The sequence below is a fragment of the Pteropus alecto genome, unplaced genomic scaffold (genome assembly GCF_000325575.1).
Source record: "Pteropus alecto unplaced genomic scaffold, ASM32557v1 scaffold39, whole genome shotgun sequence".
NCBI lineage: Eukaryota > Metazoa > Chordata > Mammalia > Chiroptera > Pteropodidae > Pteropus > Pteropus alecto.
Window position 1 is genome coordinate 10,837,306 of NW_006443568.1, and position 20,104 is coordinate 10,857,409.

Consider the following 20,104-nt stretch of genomic DNA (forward strand, 5'->3'; position numbering starts at 1 on the left):
CTCCAACTGCTCACCGAGCTGCCAAACCAATCATTTCCCTAAATCCTCATTCCCCTCATTGAGCCTCCAGCCCCTTCCCTGAGCCCCGTCCCCCACTCCCACCCGAAGCCTTCTGCAGAGGAGAGTTCAGCAGCCACCTTGGCAAAGTCCCAGAGGTCACCACCCCCATCCCCAACTCACCAACTGAGCTTTGGGCGAGTCAGCCCCTTGACCAGCAGAGTCCCCAACTGGCCAGCCCCGCCTCTGCCCAGACCCCCAGAGCGTCTCTGCTTTCCCAGGCGAGGCCAGGATCCCTTAGGAGCTCACACTGGACCCCTCTCCTCCACAGGGAGGCTCCTGAGGTCCTCAAGACGTCGGCAGATCCTCTATGCAGACCGCCAGGCATCCCTGAAGGTGTCCTGCGCCTACAAGGAGGACGAGGGGTTCTACACAGTCCAGGTGACTTCACCCTTTGGGCCCCGGGAGCAGAGCACCTATGTATTTGTGAAAGGTGAGCGGGCAGGTGGGGGGTAAAGGGGGCAGCTGGAGCCCAGAGAACAGGGCTCTGCCCTGACCGATTTGCTGTGGGACTTTGGGCAATTCCCCTGTTCCTTGGGGCCTCAGTTTCCCTATTATAAATGAGGATGTTGTGTTAGAGTCTCCCTAAGAATCTGTGGCCTCCTATGACCCCCCAAAAGGACACAGCCTGAGAGTTTCAGAGTTGGTGAGAGCTGGGGAGGGAGGGCCGAGCGTGGACTGGGATGATTCTAATCCCTGATTGATTTCTACCTCCTGGCTTTGTCACTTCACTGGTGGGGTGACCTTGGACAAGTCATTTTTCCTCTATGAGACTCAGTTTTCCCATCTACAAAACAGAGTTGTTCCTGGGCTCAGAGATTAATAATGCCAATTACCCAGGTGCATAGTACATGTAGAATGGGCCCCTAGTAAATGGTACTCCCAGGGCCCCCCAGATACTGTTGTTTAAAAGGGGGAGGCTATTACTCAGGTCCTGAGATCAAAACTGAGCCCCTGGATGATTAACAAAAAGAGGAGGCTGTGCAGGGGAGGGAGGGAGCAGCTGCCAAGTGGACGGGAGCTGGAAGAGCCTCCCCATGCCCCCTCCCTCCCCACCCTCCACCCTGGCTTTCAGATGCTACAGCCGAGAAGCTGGGGGCCCCAGGTTCCCCGCTGAATGTCCGATGCCTGGATGTAAACAGAGACTGCCTCATCCTGACCTGGACCCCGCCCAGTGACACCAGGGGCAGCCCCATCTTCGGCTACTCCATCGAGTGGTGAGTCAGAGTTCCTCGGGGGGTAGACCTGGCTTGGTTGTGAGGACGAGAATGGGGGCCACAGGGAAGAGGGAGCCCCATACCTGGCCTCGGAACAGGGCAGGAAGTAGACCGTGTCGTATCATTTAGGGGCAGTAGAAGGGTGTTCACCGGCACCTGCAATTCCGCCATTGGAGTCAGCCGCTGCCTCTGGAACACTGACAGCAGGAGCTGGCCCCAGGCGGGGCACACACTCAGTGACCGAAACCTGAGCACATGTGCACTCGTTGGCTACTTTCATGCTGAGTGACAGACAGAGATTGAGTGGCATTGACCCTGGAGGGAAGAGGCATGCCAGGAAGGGGGAGGGGCTGGGACATCCTGTCTCCTTCATGTGCCACCAGCTCAGAGGCCTTAGTTTGAGGTAACACCTAATCCTGCCACTGATGGCTCGAGGACTGTGTACCTGCTCCATGCCTTATCTCACCAAAGCCTTAAAACCACCCTAAAAGGGATTCTTTCATGCCCCATTCCACAGGAAAATGGGGTATGTAGGACGATGACATTGCTCATTGGTGGTGGAGTCAGGTTTTGGACCCGCATGTGACCACCGGCCCATCCATCCAGTACTTAGTGCTGTGGTAGGCCCTGAGGACAATGGTACCCACAGGGCTCAGAGAGCCCAGACTCTGAGGGTCAGTCTGGAACACACGCTGACTTAGGGAGGGGACGGCCCTCAGTGAAATCCTAACTAACTCCACCACTAGGAGCCGTGCGGCCTTGAGCAGTCATCCCGCTGTCTGGGCCATGGGTCTGCATTTGTAGAGGGAAAGTAATCACATGTAACTCTGTGGACCATTAGGATGTGAAGGACACAGTGCAGCTCCAAGCACACAGGAAAGCTCCATGAAAGACATGGAAAGTTCCATCGTGGGAGGTGGAAGATGGTCCCCAACCTCTTGGGGGCCTGAGGTTCGAGCCAGGCTTTTTAATGGAGAGCAGGACTTTAAATGGCTGAGACGAGCTAGGCAGGCAGCCCAGGGCAGGGAAATGGCCCTGGCAGAGGCTCAAACTGGGAAGGTGTGAGTCATGGGACTACTCTCCCACAGGTGCCAGGGCGAGTCCGAGCAATGGGTGCCCTGCCATGAGGCCCCTGGCGGGACCTGTAGGTGCCCAATCCAAGGCCTTGTCGAAGGCCAGAGCTATCGATTCCGGGTGAGAGCCATCAACAAAGCAGGCAGCAGCCTCCCCTCCAAGGCCTCAGAACCAGTTGTCATGGGTGACCATGATGAAGCCCGAAGGAAGATAGGTGGGTACAGAGGCCCTAAAGGGACATTCTAGAGCATCAGTCAGGGCAAACTCAGGACTGGCTCACACAGGAGACAGGTGGCACGGCCCCCATTCCAAGCCCAATTCCAAGAGGTGAGAACAGCCCATCCCCTCAGGAACCCCTAATCCGATGGAGGAGACAGGAACTCCTAGACATTTGGAGGAAACACAGCGCTGGCCTTAGGAGCCCCTAGCCTGAGCGAGGAGGTATGGCTAGTCTGACAGAAGACACACCAGTCCTATCCACAGGAAATACGAATGTGAGGGAGCACCACAGCACCTTCTTCAGACACTCTTAACCTGGAGGAGGATGACAGCCCTGCCTCAGGAGCCCCCAGCCGGGGGGTGGGAGGGGGTGAGGGGACACAGTCCTCCCAGCCCTGAGGAGTCAACCTGACTTAAGTTTGCCTCCAGCTCCACCATGACTTGGGTACCTGACCCCAGGCATATCACCTCTCCTCTCTGTCCCCTTTGTCCCAAGAGGACAGAGCATCACGCAGGGTCTAGGAATCAGCACCCACAGGATGCAGACTTGCTCTGACCCAGTCCCCACGTACCCTGCACCCCTACTTCTCCCCCAACTTGCTCCATTCTCCATCCTAGAGATCCCCTTTGACCTGGGAAACAAGATCTCGGTCAGCACAGACGATTTTGAAGGTAAGTATGAACCTCCTGACACTTTGCCTGAAGACTCCAGTCCCCTTTATGGTTCTAGAAGCTCTGGACCGCAAACTGGCAAAGAGACAGAGGCTGCCCCTGTACAGGGTGTGGGAGGCGAGGGTGAGAGAGGCCCCATTGGGGGAGCCAGTGTTCTCGGGTGATTGTGGCCCACCTTGTCGTGCCCCTCGTGGAAGAGGTGGGAAGTCCCGGGAGGGACATCAGGAAAGCTGGGTTCTGGCTCCAGCTCTGGCCAGCCCTGCTGGGTGACCTGGAGCAAGTTCCAGCCCCTCTCTGGGCCCTAGTTCCCTCTTCTATGAAATGAGGAGCTGAGATCAGGACTCTCTGAGGGACCACCCACCTCTGCCCCTGGATGACTTTGATTCTAGACTTTGTGACCATCCCCTCCACTCCGACCAATGTCCATGCCAGCGAGATCCGCGAGACCTATGTGGTCCTGGGCTGGGAGGAGCCGAGACCCCGAGGCAAAGCCCCACTGACATACACCCTGGAGAAGGTATGGAGACCCCAAGGCCCCCGGCTGCTGGCTAGCTTAGAAATAGTCATGCTGTGGGGGAGTTCAGGGAAGCGCTGAGAGACCCCCGGTCAGTATCTATCCCTTGGGGAGGCCTTCAGAGCATAGAAGAGAGTTCCTTGCCTGGAAAGGCCTGAGTGTGGCCCTACATAGAAGCAGGGGGATGGATTAAATGACCTCCTGAGATTACCTCCAGCCCTGAGAGGTCAGTTACCGATGGCAGTTTCTGAAGCTGTCTGTGGATATACACAAAATTAAGAGACAGACAACAGCACCAACAGTAAGATCCACTCTCTTCTGGGCACCTCCTTGCCTCCAAGCCTGGCTAGCACTGGGCCACACATCAGGTCAAGCATCTCTTCTTGGCCAGAGCCATGTCAGAAGGGAAGCTAGGCTGGTGACTGGTGGCACTCACAGGGCATAGAGGTTGTACTAGGTGGCGATTCTCACTGTGGACAGAGCGGGGACAGGTGTCTGGGAGGGTGCAGCTGTGTGGAATAGATTTCACGGTGGCAGAGTGAAAAACGGCCTGGTGTTAAGATCACTCCAGTCCTGACTTCTGCTGTGTGAGCTGGTTTCCTAACTTCTCTGAACTTCAGTTTCCTCCAGCATAGACTGGACAACCTACTCCATGCGGGTGAAATAAGATGCAGCACCCAGCTGGGGCCAGCAGCCCTGGGCCTGTAAATGCTTCCCAAGGAGACATCCCTGACTCTGGCACATAGTGGGTGGACAGTACAGGGTTAATGAATCAATGAATAAAAAAGTTCCGGGGAGATGCCTCTGGCTTTGGTTGTCCAAATGGGCCTTTCTTTGCACACTCACGGGTGATGGTATTGCTTAGACATAGGAAAGCTATCATAATTGAAGATTTGTTTTGTGAGGCGGTAGACTATAAGGTCAAGACCTTGGAGTCAGACCGCCTGGGTTCAAGTCTTGTTTCTACTACTTACTAGCTGTGTGACGCTAGGCCAGTTACTTAGTCTCCTCTGCCTCAGTTTCTTCTTCTAAACAATAGAGACAATAATTGTACACACCTTATAGCAGGGGTCCCCAACTCTCAGGCAGCAGACCAGTACCAGTCCATAGCCTGTTAGGAACTGGGCCACACAGCAGGTGGTAAGCAGCGGGCAAGCAACTAAAGCTTCATCTGGATTTGCAGCTGCTCCCGGCACTAGCATCACAGCCTCAGCTCCACCTCAGATCATCAGGCATTAGATTCTTATAGGAACACCGGGCCCTGGTGCCAAAAAGGTTGGGGACTGCTGCCTTTTAGGGTCAATACAAGGATCAAATTAATTAAAGCACATAAGACAGAACAAAACCTGATACACTGCAGGTACGCAGCAATGTTCACTGGTTTCTATAGCAATTCCTTGGCCTAGCTGGATCCTAGGCCACCGACAGCCAGTGGGGCCCTGGGATGGGAAAGAGCAGGAAGGCAGGGTCAGCGGGTCCCCTGGGGTTTCTGGGTCAGCAGAAGTGGCCTCTCTCTGGGTGCCTCACTCGCCTGTATCACCTTCGGCTCTTCCCCTCTATCTGCCTAGAGATGCAGAATTTGTGGCTGCCTTTGGGGGGCCTCTGATGCTGTGGAGAGTGAGCAGGTTTGGGGGCCCCCATACCTGAGCTTAACTACTAAAAACACCAATTATTAGATGTGTGACTCTCAGCCAAGTCACCAAAACTCCCTGAACCTGACTTTCCTCATCGGTGGGGAAATTAACACCTACCTTGCAGGGTTATTGAGAGAATTCATCCATTTACTCATTTATTTGTCCCAGGATCATAGATGGACCACCTCCCTGGGTACAGACAAACCCTAGGTACAGACAAACCCCTGACTCAGGAGCTGACTTTCGAGTAGGGAGTGGGGACCTATGATCAACAAGATAAATGAGTAAAATGTTTAGCACATTAGCTAGTGGTAGCCTTAAAGAGAAATACATAAAGCAGGGAGGGGATTTGTAGTGTTGAGGGAAAAGGCTGCTGACATTTTAGATGGAAGGACTGAGGAGGCCTCCTTAGGTAGATGAGGTTTGAATAAAGGCCTAAAGGAAGTGAGGAGCCGACCAAGAGATTTCTGGGGGGAAATCATTGGGGTGGGGGTGAAGGAAGGGACCAGCAAGTGCAGAGGCCCAGAGGCAGGGATTAGGCCTAGCACCGGCAAGGAGCAGCAGCAGGCAGCACAGAGCTATGATGGGTGGGCAAAAGGGAGCATGGAATATGACCCAACAAGTGGCAGGTGTCGGGCCTAGAGATGCTTTCTCTCTAAGGGAGATGTGGGGCTTGGGATGGTTGAGGGAGTTCATGACAGCATGTGGGGGAAGTGGCCAGCACGGAGCTGGGCCCAGGCAACCACTCAACTCATGAGCGTTTCTCTCCTTTGTCACAGTCAGTCATAGGTAGTGGCACCTGGGAGGCCATCAGCACAGAAACTCCTGTGAAATCCCCGAGATTCGCCCTTTTGGATCTGGAGAAAGGGAAGTCGTATGTCTTCAGAGTGCGCGCGATAAACAAGTATGGCATGAGTGACCCCTCGGAGTCCAGCGAGCCCATCACCTTGAAGGGGAAGCCAGGTACCTGCGTGATGCAGGAGATGGGGGCGGGCCAGGCCAGGCGGGTCTGTCTGCATCCGGGACTCAGGACCCCAGGGCTGCCGAGACAGAGCCGTGCCCGTTTCCCTGTCCCTGACCCCTGCTACCTACCACGAAGCTGAAAAGCAACGTGATCTCAGGCCTATAAAGTGTTAGGACATCAGGATTCACATTTCTCTGGACAAGAGGCTCATGGAAGCAAAGACTTTTTTTTTTTCCCCCAAAACAGTAATTCACAAGTTGCAGAATCCAGCTGGGTCCAGCATAAGTGCTGAGTGTGACCAAGTGGTCCCTCGGTTCTAGAGATCTCCAAGCAGCACCCAGTCCTGCCTCACCTCCTTCCCCTCCCTGGTGGGGGCTATGCTGCCCCACCTCGAACTCTGGCTCACCAAGTGGAACACCTCCCACCTGTAGCATGGCATGGACCTGGGCAAGTCATTTCTGAGCTGCAAACCTTGGTGTCCTCACCTGCCAAATGAATGTACATATTCATAACAAGTATGAATGGGTTGGAGGGCAAGTGGTGTTTTCTTTCATTCTGGTCTGGTTAACATGTAGGCTTGATTTGGGGCATGGCCTGTGAGTGGTTTGCGATTAGATGTGGGCAGTCTCTGGCGCACAAGCCAGCCTTATGGTAAGATTCTAGTACAATTCTAAAAAGGAAGGGAGAGGAAGAGAAGGGAGAAGAAGGGATGGGAGGAGAAGGGAAAAAAAGAAAAGAAAAGCTATTTACTTGTATTATAAAAGTAAAATTACATAAAAATGGGGAAATACCCCCAAAGAGCAAAAGAGTGAGAGAGGAAGGGAGGGAGGAAGGAAAGAAGGAAGGAAGGAAGGAAAGAAGGAAGGAAGGAAGGAAGGAAGGAATTAAGAAATTGAGAAAGAGAGAGAGAGAGAATGCCCCCACCCCCATGATTCCACTGCCCAGGGGTAACCACTGTGAATATGTGGGCGCCTGGGCTTCTGGTCTTTTGACCACATGCCTATCTTTTTTAAAGTACAGTCAAGCCATATGTAAAGATCTGCATTCTACTTTTAAAAATCAACGTTATATCACAAATATTTCCTCATGTCATTAAATCCTCCTTGAAGTCATAATTTTAATGCCTGAGGACTACTCCATACCATGGATACCCTCAGCTCAGGTTTTTGCCCTTGGATAGAATCACGTCTCTTGGACACGTGGGTCCTTGAGTGGCCTCCTTCCAGCCTCTCTCCTCCACCCAGCTTTCATCTACTGCCACATTGTCTTCAGCCTGAGAGGCTTCTGAAGTTGCTGATAGGACCTTCCTGAGCCCAGGACCTCAAGTCTATTTCTCAGTGCATCCCCTAAGCCAAGTGCAGAGCCTGGCTCAGAGTAGGCACTCGATAAACATTGCATTTATGTTGGATGGATGCTGAGTTCAGCCTTTTCCTGTTGACTTTGAGGTACCACCAGAACACAAGGAAAGGTGTCTGGGTGAAATGGAAGATGAGCTCTAGAATTCAGGAGAGAGGGCAGAGCTAGAGGTAAAGCCTGGGGATTCAGCTGCAGAGAGGTGAAGGCTAAAGCCATAGAAATAGATGGACTCACGAGATGACAGGAGAGGGGAAAAATAAAGTAAGTAAAAGAGAAGAAGCTTGGAAGAGTCCCACAGTAGAAAACGGGGAGCCACCAAAAGATGTGTAAAAAGTTTGAGAAGTAGAAAGAGAAGGAAGTTTTTGCTCCCGTCAGCCATTTTTCCATTTATTCATATTTCCATCCATTCATCTATTCATCCATTCATCCACCCATCCATCTATCTATCCATTCATTCATCCATCTGTCCATCCACCCATCCAGTCACTGATTCATCCATCCATTTATCAGTCCATCCATCCGTACATTTAACAAATCATGGCAGCTCCAACCTCAAGTAGCTTAGTCTCAGGGAGCCATGAAAGTCAACAGAGACATTTCAAGGAAAGAAAATCAAGTTTTCTAGAGATTAAAGATAAAGACTTAGGAAAACTGCAGATTTAGTGACTTCTACATGAGAGAGAGATGGTAAGGATTAATGAATGGGAGCTTTAGTAAGGAAGAGGGGACCGGAGGAAAGAGGGGAGAGGACTTCCAGAATACAAGAGTCTGGAGCACACCTCTGGGACAAGGAAAGGCTGGCCAAAGCCCCAGGGCATGTCTGGATCCATGTTCTACCCGTGATTGCTGTAGGGGCTCCTCCCTGCCTCTCCCTACACTCCACCGCTCCCCACCCTGTTAGTGCCTATAACTCAGCATCCTTACTCAGCCCACTTTTCTGTTTTTTAGCTACTCTCCCTCCTCCAGCTCAAGTTCAAGCTTTCCGAGACACGCAGACCTCCGTCTCCCTGACCTGGGACCCAGTGAAAGAAAGCCCAGAGCTCCTGGGTTATTACATATACTCCCGGGAGGCAGGATCATCCGAGTGGCAAACAGTTAACAACAAACCCATCCAGGGCAATACGTGAGTTTTCCCCCACCTCTTCCTGTGCCAGGGAGCCCTCCAAGGAGGGGCCACAATAATAATGAAGCCTACCATTTCACAGTATGGTGCCAGCACTGGGCACTGTTCTAAGCCCTTTTCATATATTAGGTCATTTAGTTCTAACTGCAAGCTTAGGACTAATGTTTTTATAATCATTGTACAGGTGAAGAAACTGAGACACGGAGCGGTTATGTAACTTGCCAAAACTCCCCTAGCTAGCAAGTGGAAGAACTGAGACTTGATCCAGGCCTTCTTTTTGGCTAACGCTTGCCGAGGGCATGCCTTTTGCAGATAGAGGTGACTGACTAGGTCTCATCCCTCCAGGAACGCGGGGACAGAGAGCAGAGGGTATAGAGCAGCCATTGTCTTCAGGACCAAGGAGGCCTGCACTCGGGCTCCACAGCCACCCTTCACTTGCCCGGTGCCCTTGTACAGATTCACCCTCTCAGCTTGGCTCAGACTTCCATCCTGTTGCCTTTCTAACTCCCAGGCTCCCTTGTCACTCTGAGGCCCTGGGCTTGGCAGGCAGTGTGAGCCTCAAGCCTTCTGGGCTCATGACTTCTCTTAATTTTGAGAAAAACTGTGGGATAAGGAGTTCAGGTGGTGACACCCCTCTCCTCCCTTCCCATTGGATGACTAGCCCTGAGCACACCTGGCTGGGCTTCCCTCACCCTAAGCCTCAAACCCTGAGATCATCTTACATAGAAAAAGGGACAGGAACTTGTGTCCCTCTGGTCTTTGGCTCCTCACAGTCACATGTAAGGGGTCACTCATAATTTCTTACTGCTAAAGTTTCCAAATTGGAGAGAAATTAAGTTTTTGACAAATTCGCTCAGAGCCCCCCCACTTGCATTCGGTGTACTTCCCTAAGGGAGGGGGCAGGGGTTGAGGGAGAATCACCTGAAAGGTATGGCATGCCCGGGGAACATGTCACACGCGGGGAGTGGGTGGCACACTCCTCGGTCATCTCCAGAGAACTCATCAAGCACGTGCATGTTGTCAGTTACATGTGTCATGGTTGGAAAGGGGCTAAACACTGCTACCCAGGAGTGCCGTCCAGGGTGATGGCATAAAGGCAGCTTCATTGGACTGTGGTGGTCAGTTCAGCACTGAATCGCTAGGCACCAAAGAACCTGGCTCATAAGAGATGCTCAAAAAATATGTGAATGAATGAATGAACGGATGGATCAATAACGAACGGGCAGGCATTGTGCTGGGACTCAGGAGCTCATAAGAGATGCTCAAAAAATATCTGAATGAATGAATGAACGGATGGATCAATAAATAACGAACGGGCAGGCATTGTGCTGGGACTCAGGAGACCTGGGCTCCAGTCCAGCTGTTTTCCCAATTGGCTGTGTGCTCTTAGCATGCCCCTTTCCTTCTGGGGAAACTTTTCCTACCTGTAAAATGAAGAAACTGGACAGTTTGACCCATTAGGGCCCCTCCAACATTCAATTTCATCCTCATCTCCAAAACAGGAATAAGTAACAGTAGCTTCCTCAGAGGGTGTTGTGACAGGTGCCTGAGCCTACATAGGTTCTGTGGAAAACGAGTGCTAGACAAGCATGTGCTATGGTCATTACTGTCCACCCATCATCAGCCAGGGCTGGTCCAGAGAGTTAGCCCCAGCCTCACCTGTTCAGGTGCTGCCTGAGCATCAGCCCCTCCATGCTTCACCCCTCTCATAAAGTCAGATTGCCCATTAGATGTGCGTGACCCTGAGCGGGGAGCTTGATGCTGTGTCAGCCATCAACACTTGATTTAAGTCCTCAGGGCTCTTCAAGGTCAACTAGCTGAGAGAAGCTCCCTTTAGAACAACAAGATTTGCTACAGGAAAATGTTGATAAGCGAAAACGGAGAAAGAGTTTCACGATTTAGGTTTTATCAAGAAGGGACAGGATGAGAAGGATACTTTTCTCCAAACCAGAGTTTCCTTGTGTGTCTCTGGATAACAATTCTCTTTGGGGGTCTTTAAAAGGACTCTGTTTTAGAATCACAGCATTTGTGCAGATAATAAGACCCACTTGTTGTGTTTCAAGGACAAGGCCGAACGTCTTGGAAATATCCCAGGAAGTATAGTTCATGGGTTGGCTACCTGGGCCTCTGGCATATCCGATTTTAATTATGGCCTCTAGAAGAGCTACATCCTTTAAAATCTTTTTTTTCCTAGTTTTATTGAGAAATAATTGGCATACGTCACTGTATAAGTTTAAGGTGTGCAGCCTGATAGTTTGATTTATATATATTGTGAAACGATTACCACAGTAGATTTACTTAACATCCATTATCTCATATAGATACAATAATAAGAAAAGAAAAAATTTTTCTCCTTGTGATGAGAACCCCTAGGATCTACTCCTTAACAACTTTCCCATATATCATGCAGCAGAGCTAACTCTAGTCACCACTCTTTATGTCACATCCAGGGACTTATTTATCTTATAACTGGGAGTTTGTACCTTTTGACCACCTTCCTCCAACTTTTCAAACCTTAAGAACTTTATCCCCCATCACTTTGGGGTCAGGGGCAATGTCTCTAGTTAAGAACTGGCCCACAACCCTCAAATCCTATCATGCTGGTTACCACTTATCCCACAAGTTTCTAGAAAGTTCAGAAATGTCTGCGAGCTGTTCGGCCATCCCTGAAGGTTGCATAATTCTCTCCCAGGTTTACGGTTCCCGGGCTGAGGACGGGCAAGGAGTATGAGTTTTGTGTCAGGTCGGTCAGCGAGGCCGGGGTCGGTGAGAGCTCAGCCGCCACCGAACCCATCAGGGTCAAGCAGGCCCTGGGTAAGTCCGAAGGGGCAGGCGCAGCCTGCGAGCCTGGGACGCAAGCCTGGGACGCAGCCCTGCACTGGGTAGGGAGCGGGGGCTGATACATCACGAATTGGAGGGTCTCATCCCAGAGGCTGATGGGAATAAGTCCCCCAAGAAAAGCTGGCACTGACTCTGACCACCCTGTCCTTTGGGAAGGAAGTAACAATGGTCTGGGGCTGTGCAGTGAAGCCTGACCAGCTCTGAGGCCCAGGTGCCCTCCAGGGGGCAGAGACAGGGTTCCTGGCAGGCACTGCTGGCTGTTAGTATCCCCGGAGCTGGGTGGGTGCCCACCGGGGAAGGCTTGATGGCTTCCTTGGCCCCCACTGCCCCTGGCCTCACCTCCTTGCCTCCCCATAGCTACACCATCTGCTCCATATGACTTCATCCTCCTAAACTGTGGGAAAAATGATATGGTCATTGGATGGAAACCTCCCAAGCGCCGTGGAGGTGGCAAGATCCTGGGCTACTTCCTGGACCAGCACGACTCAGAGGAGCTGGACTGGCATCCGGTCAACCAGCAGCCCGTTCCCACCCAAGTCTGCAAGGTAAGGCTGGAATGTGGCCACCAGCCAGGTGTCCTGACCTGGGCGGATGGAGACGGAAGGTCACTTTTGGAATGAGGCTCTCAGAGTTCTGGCCTCGGTAATCCAGCTTATTTCCTAGTGCAGATCCGCTTGACCAATCTCGTTTAAAGGCCCCACGGATCTCCTGTTCTAAACCTCTCCCCTTGCTGCTGTACGTACCTCTTCCCCTTCATCCCTAGCCTTGGCTTTCAGTCTGTTTCTGCTCTTCAAGGTCAGTAACCTTCGTGAAGGCCACTTCTATGAGTTCCGTGCCCGGGCGGCAAACTGGGCAGGTGTTGGTGAGCTGTCGGCGCCCAGCAGCCTGTTTGAGTGCAAAGAGTGGACAATGCCCCAACCAGGTGAGAGGCCGGGAGGTGCTAGGCCTCAGCACCCTCTCTCTCCCCAAATCTAACTAATGAGACGAACAACACCGAGCTCTCTGTGCATTCACGCTTGATCTGTTGGTCCCAGACACCAGCCAGACCCCTGGCTCCTCCATCAAGTGACCTTGTAAACTCTGACACAGACCATCTTAATCCTGCCTTAGAGGATCCCTAACCTTGGCCACCAGCTGACCCAGTTCCCCCAGCACAAACTATCCTCTAGCTCGACACATCATCTGAGCTCTGCTTCTGGCCACAGGCCAATCTCAAATCCCAAAGACACACTGCTAGGGTGACCAACTCATCTCAGTTTGCCCAGGACTTTCCTGATTTTACCACTGAAAGTTCCACACCCCAGTTCCTGGACAAACAGGGAGGGCTGGTCGCCCTACACACCACTCCCACAGCCCCATTAGCTTTCTCAAAAATGAGTTCCTCACCTCCCCACAGGAAGGGAGGATCACAACCTTCTATCATCCTGTTCAGCTTGGTTCCATTTTCTACACAAAACCTTTACTTGAATGGCAGATAATAAGTATGTGTGATGTGTTAGACAATAATTATATTTACTGGGTACTTACTACGTACTGACAATTTCCACAAATTATGTCATTAATGCTCACAACAGCACTATATTATAGGAACCATTATTATCCTCATTTTACAAATGACGAGACAGGAACATAGAGGCTAAGTAACTTGCTCAGAGTCCCCACAGCCTGAAAGGGGGGAGCTGGGACATGAGTCCTGGTGATCTGACTCTGAAGGTCACAGCCGTAGCCCCTACACCAAACACTGAAATAGCAGACATTGGAAGGATTAATGCTCAATGGAACGGGAGTGGGAGGTTCAGGGATACTTCAGAAGGAAATGATGCTGAGATAACCCTATTTCGGGCCCAGGTCAAGCTTTGTTATGATGCCAAGCCTGGCCAGGTCCCCACTATACCTGGAGCAGGTGCTTGCAGACCTGGTTGTGACTGACAGATTGACAAGCTTGCCAACTGACCACTCAGCTCAATACCTGGCTGGCTGGCCATCTGGCTGTCTAGCTGGTTGCCTAGCTGCCCAGCCCCTTCTCTGCTCCATCTCCCACAGGTCCCCCATATGATGTACGAGCATTTGAAGTGCGAGCCACCTCCCTGATGCTGAAGTGGGATCCCCCACTGTACACAGGGGCCGGGCCGGTCACAGGCTACCGCATCAGTTTCCAGGAAGAAGGCTCCGAGCAGTGGAAGCCAGTCACCCCAGATCCCATCTCTGGCACCCACCTGAGGGTGAGTCCCTGCCCCCTTCATCCTCTGACTCACTCTGAGCCTTCCCTGCCACTGGACGTGGCAGGACTACAGAACATCAGAGCTGAAATAACCCTCAGGGATGACTGCCCTCACTTAATGGCAGCAGAGGACTAGAAACGGGGAGTGGCTCACCCAGGGTGACACAGTGAGTTGGTACTAGATCTGGCTGGCTGGTAGACAACCTGTTCCACTCTGGACAGACTCCCCACTGAAAACGCACTTGTAATCAGCGAGGTGTATCAGTGTTTGGATATGTTCATCCCTTGAGCCAGGAATTCTGCTTCAAGAATTGAATTGTAGAAAAAGAATTAAGCAAGTGTGCAAAGATCTAAGGACCACAATGCTCATTTCCGCATTGTTTGTAAAGGCACATTTTGGAAACAACTTAAACGTCCTTTAGTAAGGAGTTTGCCTAAATAAACCATAACGTATCTTTAAAGTGGAGCCCTGTGCCAGGTAGGATAAAGACTACAGGGGCGTGAGGAGTGACGATAGGATAGTAGATGAGGTAGACCTACGTGATCGTATTGACATGACAGTATATCCATCATATGTATGTTTCTTAATTTAAATGAGGAACAAACTCTAAGCTCTTTGGATATATGAGAAATCTGGCAGAATCGCTGATTTTTTTCACCTGTAGGGGAAAAGAAAGCACAGTCTTCCCCTGGCACAACAAAGACGACTCACAAATATTTCACGGGCCAGAAAACAAAAGTGTCGACTGAAGAAGCATCCTTAGCAGACATCAATGACTCCCTTGGACAATCCATGAGCATCACAGACTTCCAGGTCACCAGGCCACTTACTTCCACAGGCCTTGGCAACCATTTCTGAAGCCAGCGTGTCTCGCATGCCTCCTTTGTCTAAGGAACATTTGTCAGGACAGTTCTGTGATGTGGATTAGATTTCATTTTTTGCAGTCCAGGGAAAAAGGGAATATTTTCTCCAACTCCTTTTCCTGAGGTGTCTTTCACCAGCAGGCAGGAGGGCGTGCGGTTTTCAAAACCACACGTTAGCATTCTGTTAGTTAGCACCAAGAGCAAAGAAGGCCTGCTGAAGAAGCCCCAAGCAATGTGGAAAGAGTAAGAAACTAACCAACAGACTGCTGCTCATGTCATGTGTCTACATGGATTATGTGCATTTAAAAGTAAATGGATGCTCTCAGAAGCTAAGCAGGGTCGGGCCTGGTTAGTACTTGGATGGGAGACCACTAAGGAATACCAGGAGCTGTAGGTGTTTAAAAAAAAAAGAAAGAAAGAAAAAGAAAGTAAATGGATGCTTACAAAATTGTTAATTCTGGTCACCTCTGGGAGTGGGACTGCCAGGGGAGCTTTAATCCTTCATTTGATATTTTTCTCTATTGCTTTAATATTTTTTCCCAACAAGCATGTATTTTTTTTTTTATATTCAGAGAAAATAAAAATTATTTTACTTGAAAAAATAACATCGAAGCCACCTAAGAGAGAATCAAGGAGGACAAGCCTCGGCCAGTGGAATGCTCTGAGATGGTGCAGTGTCCACCTGCACGAGGCCAGGCTTCCTGCAGTAGAGTTGGCCAGTACTGTACAGCTGGCCAGAAAGAGCCACTTGCGATGAGTGGCCTCCGCCTCCCCACATAGGTTGGCCCAGGCCAGGGTGGGGCAGGCCTCAGTGACTCGGCACCATTTCTGAGTATGGATGGTTGGCTGGCATTCACTCACTCGGTCATTCACTAAACACTTCTTGACACCTACTAAGTGCCAGGTCTCTAGGCATAACCACTGTTGGGTGACAGGCAATTACGATACTGTGTATTATACAGTGGATGAGGACCTGAGGGATTCTGGGAGCTCCAAAGAGGAAGGTCAGAGACCTTCCTGGAATCCTCGCCTCCACCCGTGCTGATGGGTCAAGGATGAGTTGGAGTTAGCGAGACCAAGAAGGAGGGGAGGGAGTTCCAGGCAGAGAGCTCACAGCAGGGCCAAAGGCAGGCAGGTGTGAAATAATGTGGGGACGCCGAGGAAGACATGGAGTGGAGGGAGCAGCGAGAGGAGAATGAGGACAGAAGGCTAAATTGGGAGTTTAGATACTAAATCTTGAAATCTGAACTTTACCCTGAAGGCCACTGAAAGATTTAAGCATAATCACACTGACATCTTGGAAAGATAGACCAGAGGGGAAGATAGACCAGGAAGAAGGGCCTAGAGGCAGAGATGCCATTTAGGAAACTGTTGGACTAATCCAGGTGAGAAGAAATAAAGCCTCAGTGGAGGCCGTGGCTGGGAAGTTAGGGAAATAAAATGAGAACTCGGTGATTGGATGTGTGAAGCTCACGAAAAAGGTGTCCAAGATGATCCTCAGGCTTCTCTTCTGAGGTAATGAACGGAGGAGAGATGGGGGTGCAGGAAAGGAGAGGGTTTTCTTGTTGGCAGGTGGATGATGAGTTGAGCTCTGAGCAGGTGGAGTTCCAGGTGCCACAGGCATGGAGATCATCCCAATGGAGACCCACTAAAAAGTGGAACTCAGGAGAGCAACGTGCTCCTGGCCCCAGGGCAGCCTGGGCTCTCCCAGGGTTCCACAAACACTACGGGCAGGGTTTGGGGAAGAGTGAGTGTTTCTGTCCTCGATGCTCACTCTTGCCTCCCTCCTCTTTCCCGATCCCCATCCCCAGATTTCTGACCTGCAGCCGGGGAAGAGCTATGTGTTCCGGGTGCAGGCCCTGAATTCAGCTGGTCCAGGGCAACCATCCATGCCCACTGACCCCATACTCCTGGAGGACAAGCCAGGTAGGGGCAGGTGGAGGATGCCAGCATCTCTGCTGGGCTGTGCCATCCAGGAGGGTCTCAGAGAAGGGTTGGGAGGAGCATGTGGATCTGCAGGACAGGACCTGCTGGGCCCACCCCCCACCACCCCTCCACACTTTCTTTCCTTTCTGTCTGTTTCTCTCCCCATTCCCCACTCCTATGTGTGTGGGGGGGTCCCACGATATGAACAAATCTTTTCCTTCTCTTCGATGGGGTCTTCCATTCTTTCACATGCCACATTCGTAAAAAAATATCAACTCTTCGTGGATATTTAAATCATACCCAACTCCACTGAAGACGACACCACAGAAGACTTTTCCTGTCCTGCACTCACAACTCCTGAGGTCCCCTCCTACCACACACGCCAGATGCCGTGCTAGGTCCTTACACTGCCCTAGCCCTCCCAACAAGCCCCTGAGGGTGCCATTATTTTGCCGTTATTGTAGCTTGGAGAGGTGAGGTCACACATCTGGTACTTGATGGAATCACTCAGTTCCCCTAGCTATAAAGCATATCGCTTTTCATTCTTATAATTATTCATTCATCCAACAAATATTTGGCGACACCCACATTGCACTGGGGATGCAACAGCGGTGACAAAGCAACGTCCCTGCTCTAGGGTGGGGGAGGGCAGGACAGATGGACAGTAAACAAGTCAACAATTACCTGAAGAAGACAGCGATAAGTGCTCTAAAGGGAATGAAACAGAGCGGTATGGTGGGGCGAGGGCTACTTTAGCCAGGGAGGTCAGGGAGGGCTTCTCTGAGGAGGTGACATTTGAGCCGAGAAGGAGACAGATTCTGCAAGGCCTTGGAGGCTACAGCAAGAAGTCTGAGTTATTATTTTATTCAAGTGCAATAGGCAGATACTGGAGGGTTTCAGCAGGGGAGGGGCATGACCTGGTTTATTATTTAGAAATGTCTGACACCCTCTGTTGGATCTTGTCCTCAGATGCCCCAGAGATCAAGGTTGGTGTGGATGAGGAGGGCTTTATCTACTTGGCTTTCGAAGCCCCCGAGGCCCCCGACTCCTCCGAGTTTCAGTGGTCCAAGGACTACAAGGGCCCGCTAGACCCCCAGAGGGTCAAGATCGAGGAGGAAGTCAACAAGTAAGTGAGGGGAGAGGGGCAGCACGGCTTGTCCACAAGTGCCAAGTTTTGTCAGATGAGTTGGCAGAAAATCATGGGTGAGGTCACCCAATAGGACCTTCAGATAATGAATGGGCTTAAGAGGGGCTGCTTGGTGTCTCATGGAGGAGGCTGACTTCCATTTGGTACGGTGCATTTGGTACGGTGCATTTAAGGGGCTGAAATGGCAACATTTACTTGGAGATTCTTTTTCTGTAAGAAATGGCATGTGCCTCAGTGTCAGTGCTCCGAGGAGATGCTCAGTACTTAGTTTCTAGCCAGGGTGCCTTTGACTTGTTCTTGCAGCTTCTCTGGGCTCAGCATCCTCATCTGTAAAAACAGGGGTCATTGAAGGTGCCAGGCCACAGCTGCCTTGGGCAGGGGACCCCGAGGAGGGATGAGGAGGCAGCCGCCCCTGCTTCGGGCCTGGGGGTGGACTGCAGGGCCTCCACAGCTGACTGAGACTCTCAGCTCCCAGGCCTCCAGTGCACAAGGCCCCTCTCAGAGTCTCTGCTCTCCTCTCTCTGCCAGGTCCAAGGTCATCCTGAAAGAACCTGGCCTCGAGGATTTGGGTACCTACTCGGTGGTGGTCACCGACGCGGATGAAGACATCTCAGCGAGCCACACGCTAACGGAGGAAGGTAATACCTCTCACTTCACTGCCACCTCCCCAGAGAGACAGGACAGGATGGAGAGTCCCAAACACAAGTGCCCCCAGAGGCAGGCAAGAAGCAACAGAAATTAATAAAGCAGTGATTTCCAGAGAAGTAGGCCCTCACCCACCCATTCAGTCAGCCAGTCAATTAGTTAATATCTAGTGAGGGCACCTGCCATAAGCCAGACACTGTCTTAGACCCTGCAGATTACATTCATGAACTCGACAGGCAAAAATCCCTGCCCGGCGAAGTTCACATACCTCCTGTCTCTCTTCCCTTTTTCTATTTTTGATAAAAGCAAAGGTACCAGAATTTTGTCACTTCTAAACACACACACACACACACTCACAGAGTTTTTCTGAGAAATGAGGATGGATGGCAACAGGGAGCAGTGGGGACTATGACAAACCTGAGGACAGATGCTGTGTCTAAAGGATCATCCATGTTTGATGATTTAAACAAAACTGAGATCAGTGCTGATGGCTGATGAGACTCATGCTCTACTATCTCCATAGCAACCCAGGGACAGCCCACTGTCTTCCCTGATGACTGCACATGAGGCCCTTTGATTTTGTTAAGAAGCAGAAGCCAGACAGACCCAAATCCACAATTTTCTGCCTGTTCGATTTTGAGCAAGTCATGTCACCTCTCTGGGCCTCAGTTTCCTCGTTTGTAAAGGAGGATTATAATCCTTGGCTGCCCCAACTGAAACAATGTTATGCAGATACATTTAGATGATTCTATGCAAACTAAAGCTGTCAACAAAAGGGATGGGTTTGGGGGTTTTGTTTCGTTTTGACTGGATTCTTGTCATGTGTTTAGACTCATCATGCTAAGGACCTTGGGCTTACAAGGGAAAATTAGTATGGGCTCTGTCCCTGCCAATTCAGCCAGGTAATACATATTTATTGAGCACCTACTATGTGCCACTCCTGTAGGCCCAGAGCTCAGGTTAGCAGGAGAGACAAACCTGACACAAAGAAGCAGTTAGCAAATGAGACAGCATTCTGCAGAACTGCCCTAGAGACTCTTAGACTAAAAGTGCTTACTTAGTACAGGCGCCAGACCCTCAGAGACTAGGACAGCATCCTGCAGTGGATTAAGAATAGGGCTCGGGAACCAGCGGGCCTGGAGCAGTCAGAGGTGGGCAATGATGCTCACTCCAGAGCATTGTGTGAAAACCAGTGAGAAAATGCAGCAGCGCCTGGCTGCATAGTTGGCACTTCTCTGCAGAGGTGGCACCTGATCTCAAGGCTGGCTGTAGCAGCGCCCCCGCCACAGCCGCCTCAGTGCCCCAAGGCCAAGGCCAAGGCCAACAGTGCTCATTACCAACCCCTGTCTTGCAAGTGACCGGGGCGAGGGGGGTGTCTCTTGGGACTTTCACTGAGCATGCACCCTGGGATGGCTCCCACAGACCCCACTGGCCCCAGTATTTCATTCTCTTTGGTTTCTTCCTTGCTCCCCCCATCTCAGAGCTGAATAAGCTGAAGAAGTTGAGCCATGAGATTAGAAACCCAGGTAAGCAATCCAAGCCACCTGCCTTGTACGGCTCCCATGGGGGCCCACTGGGTTGTCTAGAGCAGAGTTGAGTCAGTGAGAGCCAAGAACTGTGGGCGGAGGGC

The 20,104-nt window shown here is 51.3% G+C and overlaps 1 protein-coding gene across 1 annotated transcript in view; it reads left to right on the top strand.

Moving 5' to 3' along the window:
* MYOM3 (myomesin 3) overlaps positions 1-20,104 on the top strand; it is a 43,697-nt gene that overhangs the window by 12,154 nt on the left and 11,439 nt on the right. Inside the window, exons 9-23 of the mRNA XM_006924536.2 lie at positions 329-490; positions 1,133-1,274; positions 2,363-2,562; positions 3,186-3,239; positions 3,629-3,756; positions 6,167-6,350; positions 8,656-8,830; positions 11,523-11,644; positions 12,029-12,216; positions 12,467-12,593; positions 13,715-13,893; positions 16,568-16,682; positions 17,652-17,808; positions 18,358-18,467; positions 19,956-20,000. Of these exons, the coding sequence (XP_006924598.1) occupies positions 329-490; positions 1,133-1,274; positions 2,363-2,562; positions 3,186-3,239; positions 3,629-3,756; positions 6,167-6,350; positions 8,656-8,830; positions 11,523-11,644; positions 12,029-12,216; positions 12,467-12,593; positions 13,715-13,893; positions 16,568-16,682; positions 17,652-17,808; positions 18,358-18,467; positions 19,956-20,000 (2,088 nt within the window). The remainder of the gene's footprint in view (positions 1-328; positions 491-1,132; positions 1,275-2,362; positions 2,563-3,185; positions 3,240-3,628; positions 3,757-6,166; positions 6,351-8,655; positions 8,831-11,522; positions 11,645-12,028; positions 12,217-12,466; positions 12,594-13,714; positions 13,894-16,567; positions 16,683-17,651; positions 17,809-18,357; positions 18,468-19,955; positions 20,001-20,104) is intronic.